Here is a 17,314-nt window from a genome sequence, read left to right on the forward strand (position 1 = left end):
AGGGCAGCTCCACGCAGCGCCCCTTCCAAAAGTCCGGAGGTTGTCCCTGTCCCCGGCCAACACTCATCTTCGAGCAAACCGTCCCGTCTGGCACCAACTGCCCCTCAAACGTGACGAGTTTCTACTCCTTCTTCCTCACCTTCTCTCACCTCCCACACCTGCCCTCCTCCTCCCGGCCCCTCATTCCCCCCGCATCCCTCCCGTCCCCCACCCTCGCCCAGGCCTCCCCCGCCCGGGAGCGCTCCCCTCCGCCTCGATCCCCGCGGGCACATCCCCCAGTTACCTGTCACCGCACGGGGGTGGTGTAAGGGGGGGACAGGCTGGAGCCCACCCCTTCCTCCTCTCCCCGAAACAAAGGCACCCTTGTCCCCTTGTCCCTCGCGGGGGGACCCCCCGGGGCGTCCCAGGTGGGCGGGGCCGGGGCGGGGCGGGCAGCGCGCGGCGCTCTGCGCACGCGGCAGCGGCGGGAGAGCGGCCCGCGGCGGCGGCGCGTGCGGAGGGCAGGGGCGCGCGCTGCCCGGGAGCAGCGGGGACAGAGCGGGGCGGCACTGCGGGCCGAGCTGCTGCCCGGACGGCGGGGGCAGCCGGCCGATACTTATTTATTATTATTTTTCGCCTGCCCCGTCCCGTCTCCGCACTTTGATTACTTTGTTTTGGGTTTTTTTTTCTTTTTCTCTTGTTTTTGGCAAAGCGGAAGGAGGATGGGGTTCGAGCTGGATCGCTTCAGCGGGGAGGTGGATCCCGACTTCAAATGCAATCTGTGCAACAAAGTTTTGGAGGACCCGTTGACCACCCCCTGCGGCCACGTCTTCTGCGCCGGCTGCGTGCTGCCCTGGGTGGTGCAGCAGGGCAGCTGCCCCGTCAACTGCCAGCGCATCTCCACCAAGGAGCTCAACCACGTCCTGCCCCTCAAGAGCCTCATCCTCAAGCTGGACATCAAATGCGACAACCACGCGCGGGGCTGCGAGGCGGTGGTGCCGCTGCAACACCTGGGCGAACACACCGAGACCTGCGACTTCTCCCCGGCCAAGTGCCGCAACCGGGGCTGCCGCCAAGTGCTCAACCTCCGCGACGTGGAGTCGCACATGCGGGAGCGCTGCGAGGCGCGGCCCGCCGGCCTGTGCGAGCAGGGCTGCGGCTTGATGCTCACCCACGGCGAGCGGCGGGCCGGCGGGCACGGGTGTCTGCGCGCCCTGCGCGCCCACGGAGCCGCTCTGCAGGCGCGGGCGGCGGCGCTGGAGAAGGCGCTGAAGAAGGAGGCGCTGCGAGCCGGCAAGCGGGAGCAGTCGCTGCTGTCGCGACTGGCGGCGGCGCAGCTGGAGCTGCAGGTGACGGCGCTGCGATACCAGAAGCGCTTCACGCAGTACAGCGCCCGCCTCGACGCCCTGGCCCGCGCCCGCGCAGCATCCCCCGGCAAGGTAAGGGGCGCGGGGGGAAGCCCGGCGGCGACGCGCCCGCTCGGGAGAAGTGTCCCCACTCGCGGGGAGAGGGCCGGGGTGGTCCTGTCGCCAGCCGCCCCTCAGCAGCTGTGTCGGGCCGCGGGAAGGGCTCGGAGGGGCGGCTGAGCCGCTCGGGAGGCAAGAGACACGTTCCCGCGTGTGTCTCCGCGGGTTTGGGAGGAAGGGGGGCCCTGTGTGGGGGCTCCTGGACGGCCGGCTGCTCTGTGTGTGTGTGCCGGGGGGCGGCCGCTGGCTGCCAGCGGGGCTTGTCCCGAGGAGCCGGTCGGTCCAGCCCCTAGATCCCTGAAATATCTGAGCTTTGACTTTTAACACCCATAATGTACCGATTTCCACATAGGTATTTTCTGTATGACCATCATTGGTATCTGGACCCCATATGGCAACTTACGCATCGAATACCAAAGTCACTGTATTATTACTTCTTTTCTTGGTTCTCTCCCCAAAGAAACCTCTAAACAGCAAAACTGGAATTTCCAGGGCTGGAAATGGTATTAAACCAGCAGAAATCAACTCCCAGGAGTAACACAAAGCAGAGTGAATTGGAAGAGGCTGTTGTGACCCAATGCTTTCCAGACCCTTAGTTCACCTAGCATCCCAGAATATGGCTTCTTGCAAAATGCTGTCTTTAGGATTAACTATTACGCAACTCGGACACCCTGCCAGCTCTTTCATGATCTGAAGCCATCATCTCTGTAACAGCCATGAACAAATACAAGACCTCTGCTGCATACTTGCATTTTTTTCCAGAGTCACACAGAGTTCTTGAAAAGCTCAATTTAGGAGGAGAAAAATTAACTTGACTTCAGCCCTTCAGAATTAGACCATTTATAAAATGACCAGAATCAAAAGCCAGAGTTACAACAATCCCTAAGTTTTAATTGGAATGAGGCTCCCCAGTGAGAGGAGTCCTAGAAGCCAATTATCTTTTAAATGAAGACATTCATAGTCTTCCCTCTGACCTGGAATGTGCTACCACAGACACAGCAATATTAAACCGTTCACAACTGTCCAACATCTGTATTCACACCTTTGGTAATGTTGAGGTTCAGAAACCTGAGTGAAGGAAACAAAAGTTGATGTTAGAGTCCCTCCTTTCTTCTTTTTGGGAAATCCAGGGCAAAACAACCCACCGTGTTCATGTTTTAGCTAACTCAAAACAGAAAGAGTGTTTTAATACTGAATGTACTGTTTTAACTTCTGGCAATACTGGTTGTGATGCTGGTTAAAATCTCAGTAAAACTTAAACGAGGGGCTTCCCATTCATGTCAAATTCAGGACAGTTCTCTGCTGTCTTCTTTTCCTGCAGCCCCTGTGCTTTGCCGTGGCACGCTGCAGAGGACAGGAGAACCCCCTGCACAGTCCTGCTGTCAGAAATCATCTCACTGCAGCTCTACCTCCTTGTCCCCGATCTGATCCAAACAGCACACCTTTTTTCTCACACTGCCCCTACTTGATTTCTTTGTGGCTAGCGTTGATAATGTTTGGTTTGCATTATTTAGCTCTGTATAGTGAGCTATTAGCATGAAAGGTGCTGCTTCAAGTAGTTGTAAATGTGCATTGTACATAGTTTCCAGCATTACTTTTTATCAAATGTATGGATACAGCTGGCCAAGACGACTGTGCTCGTTTTCAGCCGTATTACAAAAGGCTGTTATACAGTTTTCTGAAGCAGTGCCTACTCTGAAGAAAGCTGAAAGGTGTCATGTCACCACAGACTTGTGGTCTAGCGGTCAATCAATTACATGTCTTTCACAACATTTTGGGCAGCTTTCCAATACTAACAGCTTTAGTCTGCCCAGCTCCCAAAGAAGTACAATCAAGAAACTTGCATCTTTGTGCACTGGAGAGTTTTTTAAAAGACCCATGGTAATCACCTAGCGCAGGGGATGCTTTACCAATTTTGGGCTGTGGCACACTTCCAAGTTTTTGCTCTGGGGTTATTTGCTCAGAGACGCTAGCGCAGGCTGTGCAGCGCGCGGTGCAGATTGTAACACTCAGCAGAGCACACACACTTGTCTAAGGATTAGGTCCCTCAACACGTGATAATGTAGAATAACTTATTTCCATTTCAGACGTAATTGCTTATTCAAAGCATGCAGTGCCATTGCTATCATTATTTAATTATGATCTTTAGTCATAATAAATTTTGTTATAAGATGTAATTGTTCAGTCTACATTAAAACAGAAGTAGCCCTAGCACTAACAAACTGGGTTCATATGTTAGATGAGGTGATTGCAAAACTTACTGTAGGATGTTCTGGCTCCTCTGCAGATGACAAAAAAGGGTCTTCTGACATCCCTGCCTAATGATTGCTTGTTGCTACAGATGTAGAACCAATCTAGAATAAATCAGATGACATATGCTTTAGTCAAAACAGAAGAAATGCCCACTTACTGTTCTGTTTAAATGCTTAGTTAGAGGGGAAATATGATATTGAGGAACATTAGGTCATTCATGAAAGACCCAAATTCATGGTCTTTTGGCTGGGGCAAACTTTTTCAGGAACTTTGGAGACCCAGATCTGGGTTTGACTTAGCATAGACTTCCTTCATGATACTTTGTGTTCTTTGATCTCCCATATCTGAAGTGAGTTTTATAACATTACCATAACTATGTTGAGAGAAGACATACATAAATTTATATATGTTATCCACATGGTCACCTGTAAATATCTCACAGTTAGAAGTCCCTTAAACAGATAGATGTGCCTTAAGTGATTCCAGTTGTTTTCCATGTGTATTCTTTCCCGTCCTCTGTTTACTGAGGGAACATTTTCATCTTCCTGTGTATTTACTGGATGCCTGATCTGTGCCTATTCCGAAAGGCAAGTTTGAAGGTTTATTCGGAGTGGCTATTTATTCCATGATGGGAGAGGTGAGGCTTATTGTGGGTGCGTTTAAGGAGGGAGTGGTAGGGAAGGTGGTGTGTCTTATTCAAAATTAGTATTTCCTTTGATCAGACAATCAATCCTGAAACATCAAAGTCCAAATAATCAAGAAAAACCTCATACTGTTCAAACAATGCTTAATCCTTGCTGAAACATACCACTGTTCACACCTATTGATAAGCTGATCTGGTCGTTCCTTTATGTACACAGCTGTCAAAGTCCTTTGGGAAGAAATGAGTAAGGGAGAATCAGAAGCAATTCATGGTACTGGCAGCAGCCAGTGGTGGAAGCCCTTCTGCTCTCCTGACCACCAAAAGCAGGGACAGACTCCCAGTAAATGTATAAGACATACAGGAACCAGTTTATGACCTGGTATTTAGGACCTCTGATTTAATACCCCTGTGGAGGTGGTAACACAGGTTCTAATTGTATAAAACACGGATGGAGTCCCTTGAAGCAAGATGGTATTTTTTTCTCAGGCTGTCCCCAAGCAGGATCCACCAGGCTGGTCCTGGCAGCCCCTTTACAAGTAAACAAGGAGCTGAAGTGCTTCCAGTAACGAAGATGGACCTTAGCCACAGCACTACCAAAGACATCAGTCTTCCAATAACTAAAGGGAAAGACAGCCTGTTAGCTCCACATTACTCAGCTGGGAAGTACAGTAATTTCAAGAATTATGTTTAAGAGTTCTGTTCAGCTGTGGGAATACAACACGCCAGTAACCATCAGGTCCGCCGAAGCAGATGACGGGGCAGGGATGGATGCTGGCCACCACATTTCCACAGTTACCTCACTGTTTAATGATTCTTCTGCTGGAACGCGAGACGTGTTAGAGGGGGAGAGAAACACAGAGCCCTGGAAAAATCATTTGTGCCATGACTTCCTTATGAAGCAAAGAAGGTTGTTACAGAAATTGTTAAGTCTTGAGATGTGAATCTGCAAAAGTAACCAAGTGTTAAAGCCAAGGCGCTGCTGTCTGCCTGGTGCCGGAGCAGTTCAGCAGAGATGGTGGGTTTGCCCTATGTGGTGATGTGCAGGTTGTGCTCTGTAACACATCTCTGCTTCCCCAGAGAAGATGGAGACAAGTGTAGAAATCCATCAGAACTGGCTGCAAAGTTTGGAAAGTTTCTGGAAACCCCCCCTGGATGTTTTTCAGGAGTATCTAAAAAAAAAAAACCTGCAGTAGGGTTTTGGTTTTGGTAGGTTGGTTTGGGTTTGTTTGTTTGTTTGTTTGGGTTTTTTGTGTGTTTGTTTGTTTGTTTTCTTTCCCCACAACTCTGACTCATTCAAACCCACTTGCTTTAGTACTCCTTCTGCTGTGTATAAAAGCATCAAATCATACCCACGTAAGGAGGCTTTAATGAAAGCATTCAACTTTAATTACTAAAAGTGTCTTGAGAGCAACATCGTAATTCTTTCTTGATTGTTCTAATTGATTTTCCTTCTTAAAAAGGCATAATAGTGGAAGTAAACAGTGTCACTTGCATGTCCTTGTCTTTCAAATCCTGAGTTATCAGTCCCTGAAAGTGATCTCAAAGGACTGTAAATTTGTTCCTTGAAATCCTATCTGAGGTCTGGGTCTGAAGACTTGCAGGGAAATACCCTTTACTTCAGTTTCCAGTCCTGTTCTGGGGACCTGATTCTCCCTGATGCTGAGTGTAGCAAATTCAAATAAAATCAGTCAGAGTTTTTTTCATATTTCTCTGTTTCAGGTCCAAGTCTATTTATTATTTGACCTGCAGGAAAGATAATGATCGCAAACCAATACAAAAATAGTAAACCAAATCTTCAGGTGGAGGATGTTGGCGCAGCTCCCCTGTGGTGGAGCTCCGAGCGTGTGGTCAGTGGAGCTCTGCCAGTGTACACTGGGCTTTGTTATCATCCCCAAATCTGTAAGAGTAACTCAGTAATCCAGGATTACTTTGACATTTTTTATGAGTTTAATAGACATTAATATTTGATTGACGACTTCAAATTGACATGTTAGAAGAAAAATGCACAAACTAAAAACATCTGTGTGAAATTACAGTGTAACTGTTGTAATTTTTGTCATTAATTGGTTATGAAAACCAGACGTGTAAGATAACTTCCTCAAACTTTTTTGTGTTCCTAACTTTTTCACCCATTGGATAAAGCAAAGAAAAGGATCTTGGAGGTAGCAAGGTTCATGTATATCTGTAGATCTACAATGTACTGTTCCTATTCTGATTTCGGAAAAAAAAAATGTTATTCAAATGGCCTTTTGTAGTGTTCTGCTGTTGCCTGTTGTAGTTTTGTAGTTGTGTGCTGTAAATAACAGCCACTTGACTGAGATTGAAGTAAGTACATTGTGAGGATTTATTTGTCTTTCACAGTCCATGCACTTCTGTCTTAATGAAAGTTGATAGGCCCAAGTATGAGTTTGTATCTGTAGTTAGGAAGAAGCTGGGGTAACAGGACAGGATAACAGATCATGTTCACGCAGTCCTCCAGATACTACAGGTCCCTCCAGTCTATCTTGGTTGTACATTTTTTGTCCAATCAGGTAACTGCTCACTGCAGGTATTACTATTTTAGGGAATTAATATAACGATTTTCAATGATGGAAGATTTCTAGTTTGCTAGTGTTAAAATTTTAAAGAAAAAAATACTCATGGCAGGAGCTGTGCGTAGCAGTTGGCATCCTAGGCCTTTGGCAAAATTTGTAGCAGTTTTGTTTAAAGCTGTTTTATAAAACTCACCAGATAGTTTCTGTTGTATTACACTTAATGTTTGATACCATCTAAAACAATGTCATGTAGAGAGAAGCCACATTAAAATGCGGCCTCAAGATTCAGTCACCCTCAAGCACTGGAAAAGTCAAGAATTTGAATACGGGAAACATGGAGTTATTTTATATAACGCGTCACATATGACTAGGTCAAGTAGTTGCAGGAACCAGTATTACATATAAATACCTTCAGTTGCTGCTAAGTGTCTCACTGTAGATCTCAATAAAAAATACACATAAATCTTAGAGGGTGGGTTTCATGGAGCAGCACTGCTGGGGAGCGGTGGGGCAACTGGAGTGTGGAAGCTGTTGGCTTCCAATGCTGTTCTAAACATTCTTCTCTGAGCTACATGGAGGGGGAAAAAAGTAAGAAGTCAACCCTACAAACCTGGATAGAAATATTATCTATCCTACCTATCAGTGCTCACAAATGTTTTGAACATGTTTATCTGTTCTTTGTAGGGTGAAGAAACTAAAGCACTGACTCTTGTCCTTCATCGTGACTCTGGCTCTCTTGGATTTAATATTATTGGTGGCCGACCATGCATGGTATGTTAATTGTTAAAATATGTTTGCCCTTTCCAGTTGGGAAAAGCATTTAGGTCAACACTTAGAGGAAAAATACTGACAAGCATTTGCTTCTCTTGGGATTCTTTCAGAGCAAGTCTTAGTCAGATTTGTATCAGATGTCTATTAACCACACTGTATTTTCTCTCACACATGTTTATTCATGCACATCTTCACAGCTAGTGATGATAACATTGGTGCAGTGTCACTCCCAAAATGGTGAAACGCCTGGTCTCTCTTTCTCAGACCATCCTGCTTTGAAGATGTTGCAGGAGTTCAGTGCCCACAGCTTTAGGCGCTTCACAGTTCATTGAGAAAACGTTATTTACTCTCCTTTCCAGCCCTCTGTGCAGGTGAAGGGATGTGACTTAACCAACCTACTTCTGAATTCTCTGTTTTCAGCAGATGTTTCCTGCACCATATACTCACTAATGTATTTTTTCTGGGTGCCTGTTGGCCAGAGCTGCTACATATGACTTTAATTAGATCAAGGAGTGGATTATAACTTGTCCTAGTAATTTAGAAAGTATTCGGAACTACTTCTTGGCTGCTCAGAAATCTGACATTAATCATGATTTATTCGTAGTAAATTCACTTGAAAGTTATTCTTTCTTTATAGTCAGAGTTTTTCAATTTTCTGAGACATTGTTCTGCACTGGTAGGAGCTGGTGACACTATACACAGGAATATGAAAATACCTTATTAGGTATAAGTTGTTTTTCTTTGTTTTATTTTTAAGCCTCCAGAGAAAGAGCTGTGCAACTGAAAATAAAAATGCACGGTTGTCTTATGTTTGATGTGCAAGCAGACTGCTGTCTCACTGGTTTTACACCAAGAATAATTGTAATGACAATTACTACTGAGCTGGCCTAAGTCAGAGGAAGATTATTATCATGCAATTAATGTATATAGTGGAAGACCATTCCTGGTTGTTTAATCTTTCAAAATGGGAGTATCAGGTGTTCTCATTAGCACAAAGTAATTCCATATCAAGACATCAATAAGAATATTTCTTTCAAATTACATGCACTGTTGTCACATGGACAAGTTTTAGCCGAAGGGAAATTAGAGTTAGTTCAAGATACAGTAACATATTTTTCTTTTCATCCTTAAAGGACAATCAAGATGGCTCATCTAGTGAAGGAATTTTTGTATCGAAAATAGTTGACACAGGGCCTGCTGCTAAGGAAGGAGGGCTACAAATTCATGACAGGATTATTGAGGTATGTGAATACACAAGCCCATCTCTTTTAATAGTGCGAGTTCCATCTCAGGTCTTCAAATGGCATGGTGTTTAGTGTGGCTTTAGGAGAAATGTACCATGGTAAACACTGTCTGGAAGACATGTCTGTTAAAATATGCTTGACTTGATTCAGTGCTGACCTTCATGGCTTTAGGTATAGTTCTTACCTAAATATAGAAACCAGATTATGGATGGTATGTGCATGTCCTGACTTTCTGAGGAGCTAGCATCTATCTGGTATGCTGTAGATATTTCTTCTTAAAGCTATTGGAAACTTGTAAGTTATTTAGTTAGAACCATATGCGAAATATCTGTGGTGTAAACTATGATTTTATTTTCCTTGGTATTTAAGACCAAGTATTGAAGAGTTAGAAGAAATTCTGCTCTGCAGTTTCTGTATGGTTTATTATAAATCTAAGTAACTCCCTCAATGCTGTTTGTAAGCTCTTAAATTACTTACATTGTGGGCTGAATTTCTTCTCATTTTGCCAAAGTCTTGACCTCAGTAAAAAGTCCTTCCTGTGAAAGAGATGGTTGCTTGAAACGTTTCTTGCAATTCGCAGTGAGCAAATTTACTTTTGGGGGGAAGAGAGAGAAAAAGGTTTTCATGAAACAAAATGAAGCTGATTGTGAATGAGTTCCCATTGTTTAGCATTTTACAGTTAAGAAAAAGTGTTCTTCGCTGTCTTATTTTTGTAGGCTGGAGAAACTTTGAGAGTCTATTGTTCAAAAAGATAAGTGCGGTGTTTCTTGCCAAGGATATCATGGAACAGCCAGTTTCTCTAAGTAATGGAATTCCATTGCTCTTATGTTTTGCAAATGAGCAATAAACAGCTGTTAAGGATTTTCTGTTGGCAGGGGACTATGTGTATTTGCTATTTTCTGTACTGTTATGGTAAACTGTATTCACAATTTAGTAAGGATATAAAATATTAATTAAGTTTTTTCATTTGGGAAAGAATGAAGCTACAGTAGCAGAACTAAAATAAGATAAGCGTCTGAGCTGTGAAATGATCCAGAGTTGCTTAAACTATGTATATGATGTAACATAATTCAGAAAAGGTCTGGACAACTTTGTGAGAACTATGCAATTTTGTTTGAACTGAAAATCTTCCCAGAAGTGTGTACTTCCCCAAAGCATACTTGAAAAGCTGACATCCGTTTCTGAAGCAGTACATAGTCATACAAACCAAACAACTGTACGAAAACCAAAACTTTGGAAAAATTAAATACCCCAAAGTTAGGAAATGTCCCGGTCTCTCTGTGTGAGCTCGGTTCAGTCTCCTTGAGCATAAGCACCGTAACTCAGTCCGTAACTGCAGCTGCGCAGTGTTAGTCTGCAGAAGTCACCCTTTTTTCCTACTTTGTTTATAACTCCTTCCCTACTGCTCCGTTCCTCCACGCATTTAGCATTTGCCACGTTAGTGCAGGCAGGGCTAAGCAACTAAATAGTTAGCCTGGACACACAGTGCAAACCTGAGAAGAACACAGAGGACAGGCTGGGCGAGCTGTCCTGCTGTAGCTCTTGGCCGTGTGTCCTCCCCGAGCGATGCCTGTGTGAGCAGCATTTGGGCAGGATCTTTTCCACAGGTCCAAGTTATATCTTCTCATAAGAGAAAACCCCAGAGAGCAATTTGTTGTGTTTATAACACACCAAGGGCAGCAGGAACCCACCTGAGTGCCATGTATTGACAGCTCTTGTTGTTCTGACCACAAATTCATTTTCATATTCACTCTTCTTGCCTCCTAATATATACATAATGCTGGTGACAATTCTGCACACTGTTTCTCAGTAGTTAACTTTAGATGCCTTCATATCAGCATCTGGGTTCCCATTAGGAGTGTCTTGTTGAAGCACGTCTGTGAATGGTGCCCAGCTAGTGCGGTTTGATCCCTGTAGCGGAGTCATCTCCAACTGTGCTAACTGGATTTTTGTTTTTAATAGATAGAATTAATTCATTTAATGCACCCCTGCCACTACAGGCATCCAGTTCACAGAACTGGACTTGAGAGCTCTAATACAGAGCCCTCAAAATACATGTGGTGTGGCTATCAGCTCCTGAAAGCAACTGTTTCATTCTGTATTTTGTGCAATTTCTGTTTAGTGCATTATATCTAACCTTAGTTGGGGTTAAGGAAAAAAGGGGATACCTCCTGCATCAAGGCATCTAAGTAAGCTTTATAGTACTAATATCCAGTTATCTTAGACAACTGAAATATCCTTTAAATGATCTAGGTGAAAATAAGATAATGTCCAGTGATAGTGTCCCCTCTAAGGGCAATATTTTTTGTAACTTTCACACTGCTAAAGTTTCAATTTCACTGTTTGGCTGAAAAATCATTTACAGATTTAGCTGTAATGGGCAGGACGCAGCGGGAGGACTCAGATGGAACTTGGCATAGAGAGCAGAGCATCCTAGCGGGTCACATTTGCTTTCAAAAGTGTGAAAGATGGTAAGGAAAGATGGTGAAGTTCAGTTCTAGATAGTTGTTACTATCTTGAACTTCTTTGACTTGTTTGTTCAATATTAAGGTTTTATGCATCACCAGCATGATTTAAAATAGACTCTTTCATGAAGAACTCTTATTCCAATATAAGCTGCTGAGCGTAACATCTCCAAAATTAATTCCAGCATCCATCACAGAGCATTTACAACGAAGTAAGCCATAAATTATGTTATTTCCTTTTGGAAAATGCTCCTTTGTTGTGAATCTTCTGGTGGATGTGTTCTGGAGCACATACAAGGGTGCCATGTCTCATTTTCAGAACTGTCACAACATTCCTAATTACTGAGCAAGGATTAGACGCATACACAGTACTATTTCTAGCTGATAGCATGTGCGTTGTTATATTGATATTTGCTTGCAGATTCTATCCTCTGAGAATTTGATACAAGATAAATTCTTAACTATGTCAGAGATAATTGGTAAACATATTTTCCTTATGTAATTTGGATTTCCTGTTCTACATCTTTTAGAGGGTTAAATGAAAAGAAGTTCAGCAGGTTCAAGAATTGTCTTGAATCTTCTGCAAAACCAATTTTTTGGCCCTTTGTGTATCACTGACAGAAGTAATGCCACTGTGAAGTGCATGTTTCTACTGCTAAATGACATCAAGATGGATGTTGTGTGGTCTGTGCTACTCGGTCTTCAAAGCAGCATGGAACAGAAATAGAGAGGAATATCCTCTTCCCTTTTGTCTTACAGAATCTGTTAAATAATAATGATATTTAGTGCTTACATAGAACTCTTAGAAGCTCTTAACTGCTTAATAATTTCTCCTCACTGTTTAATATTACCCATTTGCAAAATAAGGATAATCTGAGGTGTACACGGAAATAACTTCTAGAAGTTCTTGTCAGCTTAGGTTTAAAGACTTGGATCATGGTCCGTTTGTAACTGCTCTATGTAAACCAATGCTTTTACCTGTATCAGTTTTTAGGTATTTCAAATTACTTTAGAAGTGAGGAAGTAACGATACTATGAGATTTTCTCTGTTTTGACTACGTTTTTCATGCAGCTCTGTACTTACCTATTCAAAGCAAGCAGCTGATTTAATGCAGTACTGGTGATTTACTGAGTAATTGTTAAGATGTTCCATAGCAAAATGCCATGTTAAAAACATGCTGAAACTATTGATTTTGATGCAAAGGAATTACTGTTTTCATTTTTGTCAGGGTAACAAAATGGTCCTAATTTCCTCTCTTAACAGAAGTTAGTTCAAGTCCCAGCCATGAATGCCTCCTCTACACAGCTGCTTGGCATTTCTTAAGACAAAATTAGATTTTCAGAGTTTTTATTTTTAAGCACATCAGCTCTGAAATATTATAAATTAAATATGGCATTCTCTTCTCACTAACTAGCAAACTTGTTTGTTTGGCTTCGGGACTGCTTAGAAAGAAGGAGGCTTTTGAAACATTGACTGCTTGCCACCGTAAAAAGTTCTAAGCACAATTAGGGTACTGTTGAGGTAGTATAAACTGTCACAGCTCCAATGAAACCTTGAGGATTTATGCCACCTGGGACTTGCCTGGTGTTTCGTGCTGCTCACAGGAAGGATCATTAGTTTAGGAGTTGAAAACATGTCTTAGTGCATTTGATTGATTTTCCCCAAAGCACACTCATTTGCTACAAATTTTAGGCTGCTTTTCTATTATGTGGATTTCTTTACAGATTACATGTAAGAACAATGAAACTTTTTAGCAAATCTACCGTACGTGTACAAACAAAATCTGCCATTTGCTGCATGTTCCCTGTTCAGCCTGTAGTAAATGTGCTGTTTTGGCAGAGCCACTCTCTGCTCACATGAGGTGGCTGGGTGGTTTTCAGCAAAATTAATTCGGTAGCTGTGTTAACAACGTGGCCTCTGAAAAGTCAAATCAGCCCAGACAAGGTACATCAGCGTGAAGGAGCGGCAAGCAAGGATGCTCTGGCAGGCGCATGGCTTACCTTTCCTGTCAGTGACACACACGCGCTAAGATCTGCTGCTGAGGCAAGGATGGCTTGAAAGTTCAGCAAATGAATGAATGAAAAGACATTCCCTGTGGTGTGCCGGTGCGTGATGGGGTCTAGCTTTTCCACAAGACTGAGCCTCCGGGCTGAAAGGGTTCAGTGTTTGCCAGTCTGGTTTTCTTGTGAGAATGCAGTTGTCCCTGCCTTGTGCGCCCTGTTCCACTTATCAGCACTCACAGACAGCTCACAGGAGACTTCCATAGATAATCAGTAAATAAAATTATTAACTGAACACAGCCTCCAACTTCTCATTTGCTGGTGGGTAGTTTTTAATTTATGCCAGCTTTAGTAGGATAAACCTAAGCCTATAAGCTACTTGCAGGAAACTTAGTGCAAGCACTAGCTGAACTCCAGCAAGCATATAGGTTAAACACAATTTTTTTCATTGTCATGAATGGAAGAGTTCAGCTCTGCAAACAAGATTTACTGTGCAGCTACATACACTTAGGAATTAATTTTCTAGAAGAAAACTTTTTCAGACAGTGACTTAAAATTGGCTGTCAAAGCTCCTGCCAGGACACACAAGCACATTAGAGTATTTGTGGAGAGCAAACACAACGGGGCAGTGAGTGCCGCTAAAGCAGAGTCAGCTTTTTTAGAGTTTATACTCCTCGAAAACTTTCCAAGCCCTTTATCTGTATCTCTTAATGGTATCTTACAAAGCAGCGTTGTGCCTGTGCTAAAACATAGATCTCGCAGACTGGTCGAAAGGGATTAATAATAACCGTAAGAGCAAAATGTAAATGAAAACAGGCGGCTTTGGTTATCACTGCATTTTTTCCTCGTATAAATGTATTTGCCTGATTTCATACCAGCCCTACAGTCTAAGCTGTGGCAGGGAGGTGGGGAAACAAGGAGACGAGACAGACGGCGAAAAGAGAACAAACCAAAGATGTACAATTGGATTTTTACACTAAATACTGTTCTATTGTCCTTCTCACAAACAAAAAGAGAAAAAAGAAGTTGGATGGGATGAAAATGTAAGTGTTGCAAACAAAGAAAGCAATGTTGTTTCTAGTATTATGGGTAAGTAGACTGCAGAGCTCAAGTTATAAGCACATTTCATGCTGCAACTTTTGGAAAGGTCCAGCATGAGTTCCCCTCAAATTTCTACACCATGTTATTCTTTCTTCTTTTTAATAGAAGTCCACAGCATGTTGACCCCAAGCATAATGTGGGCATTTTGAATCTGTGGAAGCTCAGAATCTTGCTCTCAAGGGCATGCTGAATGAAAAAGAGGTAATTAAATTAGCCAAAAAAGCTATCTAAACTCTATGTGTAATCTCTAATGGGATTATGGTGTCTGTGTCCCTTCTCCCCCTGCACTTGCTCTGCATCTTGCTGTCCTTGCTAACACAGTGTGGTTGAAAGCAACCCCGTACCAGTCTTTAGCAAACATAAAAATCTGTCCTGTAAAACCTTTTGTGCTGTTGAGATGGGGCTGTGACTGTTGTGCGCAAATCAGAGAAGATAATTGCTGCTGCTGCAATTAGCAGGAATGCCCTTTTTCTTTAAAGGTGCTGCAGGTACATTTGTGAAAGAGCTTGTGTTGAAGAGAGCATACAAACCACCTGAGAAACCTAGATTTTGGTATTATTAATTATTACTCTTTCAGAGAAGTAAAAAATAGCTGTTTCATACCCTCTGTAGCTAAGCAGAAATAAACATGTCCGACTCCAACAAATACTCTTTTAAAGGATGCATATAGAGCATATAACAATGGGACAATTTAATCTTCTTTTCACATGTGGTACAATTCCTTGCATTTTAAATCAACCCCTATTCAGTTTTCCATATTTGAAGCCAAACCATTATGATTAACTGTTAGATTTTATTTTTAGATTTTTTGAATGTGTTGAGTCTTTCTAGAGAAAAAACACAGTATGTCCTATCAACTATTTTCACACATTTTGTTTGTATCATAATATTGGGCAATCAGACACAATCATCCTTAATTTAGCACATACGCAGTACATTACCATGTCAATTGTACTAAAAGATACGCATGAAGTGCAAAATAACTGACAAAAAAGCAAGCTCAGACCATTTCTATTCAGAATGCACTTGAGTAAAATTTGCATAACTTTTCATTTGGGATTAAAAATGGAATTTGTCCAGAAAATGTGAGAAGTACTGAATGTGTGAGGGTGACCAAGATCTTCCTGGGGATCCTGGATCCTGATCCTGCAGCTCAAACCTGCTTTGTTCTGGTCATGGGAATTTTCTTCAGAGCAAGAGGGTGGCACACAGACCTGGTTGCTGCGAGTGCCGTGTGCTGCCTTCTGCACAGCACTCTGTGTCCTTTTTCCACATACAAAACACAGACACTGAACTGAAATCCTGGAATCTATTCTAGTAATAAATATAATGCAAAGTCACTTCTGATTAATGATATTTGGAGCATTTAAGTCAAATAAAGTCTTACTGCTTGACAGTAAACAGAATATATTCCAATGTGGGGTATGGGGCTTTGTTTCTTTTTACAAAATTGCTAAATGTTCGTTTATATAAGACATGAAACATTACAAACAGGAATACATAGAAAATGAGGGTAATTGACTAGAAGTTGATCAAATTTACTATATCGAATTTTATAACAATAATAACATTAGATTAATATTCTCTCTTATACGTAACACTTTTTCCTTTGCCTATTTGGTTCATTATTTATACTATGAACAACTGGAAGCCATTCACAATCAACTGCAGCTCTTCGCTTTAAAAACCAAGAGGTGACAACTTATCAGCATTGTGAAATTAATTCCAACAATGCTGACTGCTTCTTTACGCATGGTTTTGATAAATTTTAAAACAATTTACTCTTTTACGTTCCACTTTAAAATGCAACAACAGCACTTGTAAAGTTTTTAGACTCTCATAAATACAAATGTACTCGGCTGACAGTAATAGTAGTTGAGAATTTCTTGCTTCAACACTGGGGCTTTTAAATGAGGATAGTATTTGAGTTGCTGCTTTTAAGACTTTATCATACATTTTAGTATGCAAAGTAAATTTATATTACATTAGCTCTCATATAATGCTGTACCATTTTAAAAGAAACTTCTATCTGTAAATTCTTAAAATTGTAAAGGGAAAACTCTGAAAGTGGAATGTGAGTTTTAAAGACTGAGTGCAGCAATAATACATCAAAAAAAGGCAAGTTGGGTATTTGTTAAGAGTGGAAGGAGGAGCGGTACTAACAGGCTATGTGGGTAGATCACCAGATGGTGAAGACGTCTCATCCCTGTGTACACGACAGGAGACATTCCTTTTGTGCAGGACTAGGTGATTACTGAGCTCTGGGCCACGCACTTCCCAAATAGTACATGTTATCTGCAACTGAAATTATGCATTAAATGTACCTCAGTTGTGTGAAACAGGTGGAAGAAGAGTCAGAATATGGAAACAATATCCTTTTTTTGGTACAAGCCCCTTTTTAATAGTCCACTGAAACCTGGTGTTAAAATAATCTTTAAAAATAAATTCATTAATTTATATAGCCTCTATTGTAGGACTTTACCTATGGATCTCAGGGATAGTATACCCTGCAGCAGGCTGCTCTTACATACCCTTTTACACTGACGCAGTTATCATCCATAACGCCTGTATAGTATCCACAGCTTAACTATATGCTCCATTTAACAGCAGTACAGAATTAATCCTGTTTAAACTGAGAGTAGACAACATATGAAGAGTCATGACCGGTCTCCTTAGCATAGTGACTTTGATCTGGAAGTACCTGCCCTTGTGCTTTATTTTTGCCATCACCCACATAACCCTTAAGTGCGTAAACGTGAGCAATGCTGAAAGCAAGTAACAGCTTTGGTGATCAAGCTTGACTCAGGATCCAGTTTAATTTATGCACAGATTTTCAAAGACATTCAGTCCTGTAAAA

General features: G+C 42.2%; 1 protein-coding gene across 1 annotated transcript in view; it reads left to right on the top strand.

Moving 5' to 3' along the window:
- Positions 1-294: 294 nt before the first annotated feature.
- Positions 295-17,314, top strand: part of PDZRN3 (PDZ domain containing ring finger 3) — a gene marked incomplete at both ends in the record, with an annotated part of 139,168 nt that continues 122,148 nt past the window's right edge. The window contains 3 exons of the mRNA XM_080350465.1: positions 295-1,418; positions 7,560-7,646; positions 8,780-8,887. Coding sequence (XP_080206591.1) covers positions 702-1,418; positions 7,560-7,646; positions 8,780-8,887 — 912 coding nt within the window. The remainder of the gene's footprint in view (positions 1,419-7,559; positions 7,647-8,779; positions 8,888-17,314) is intronic.

Source organism: Nesoenas mayeri, assembly GCF_963082525.1.
Source record: "Nesoenas mayeri genome assembly, chromosome: 10".
Classification (NCBI taxonomy): Eukaryota; Metazoa; Chordata; class Aves; order Columbiformes; family Columbidae; genus Nesoenas; species Nesoenas mayeri.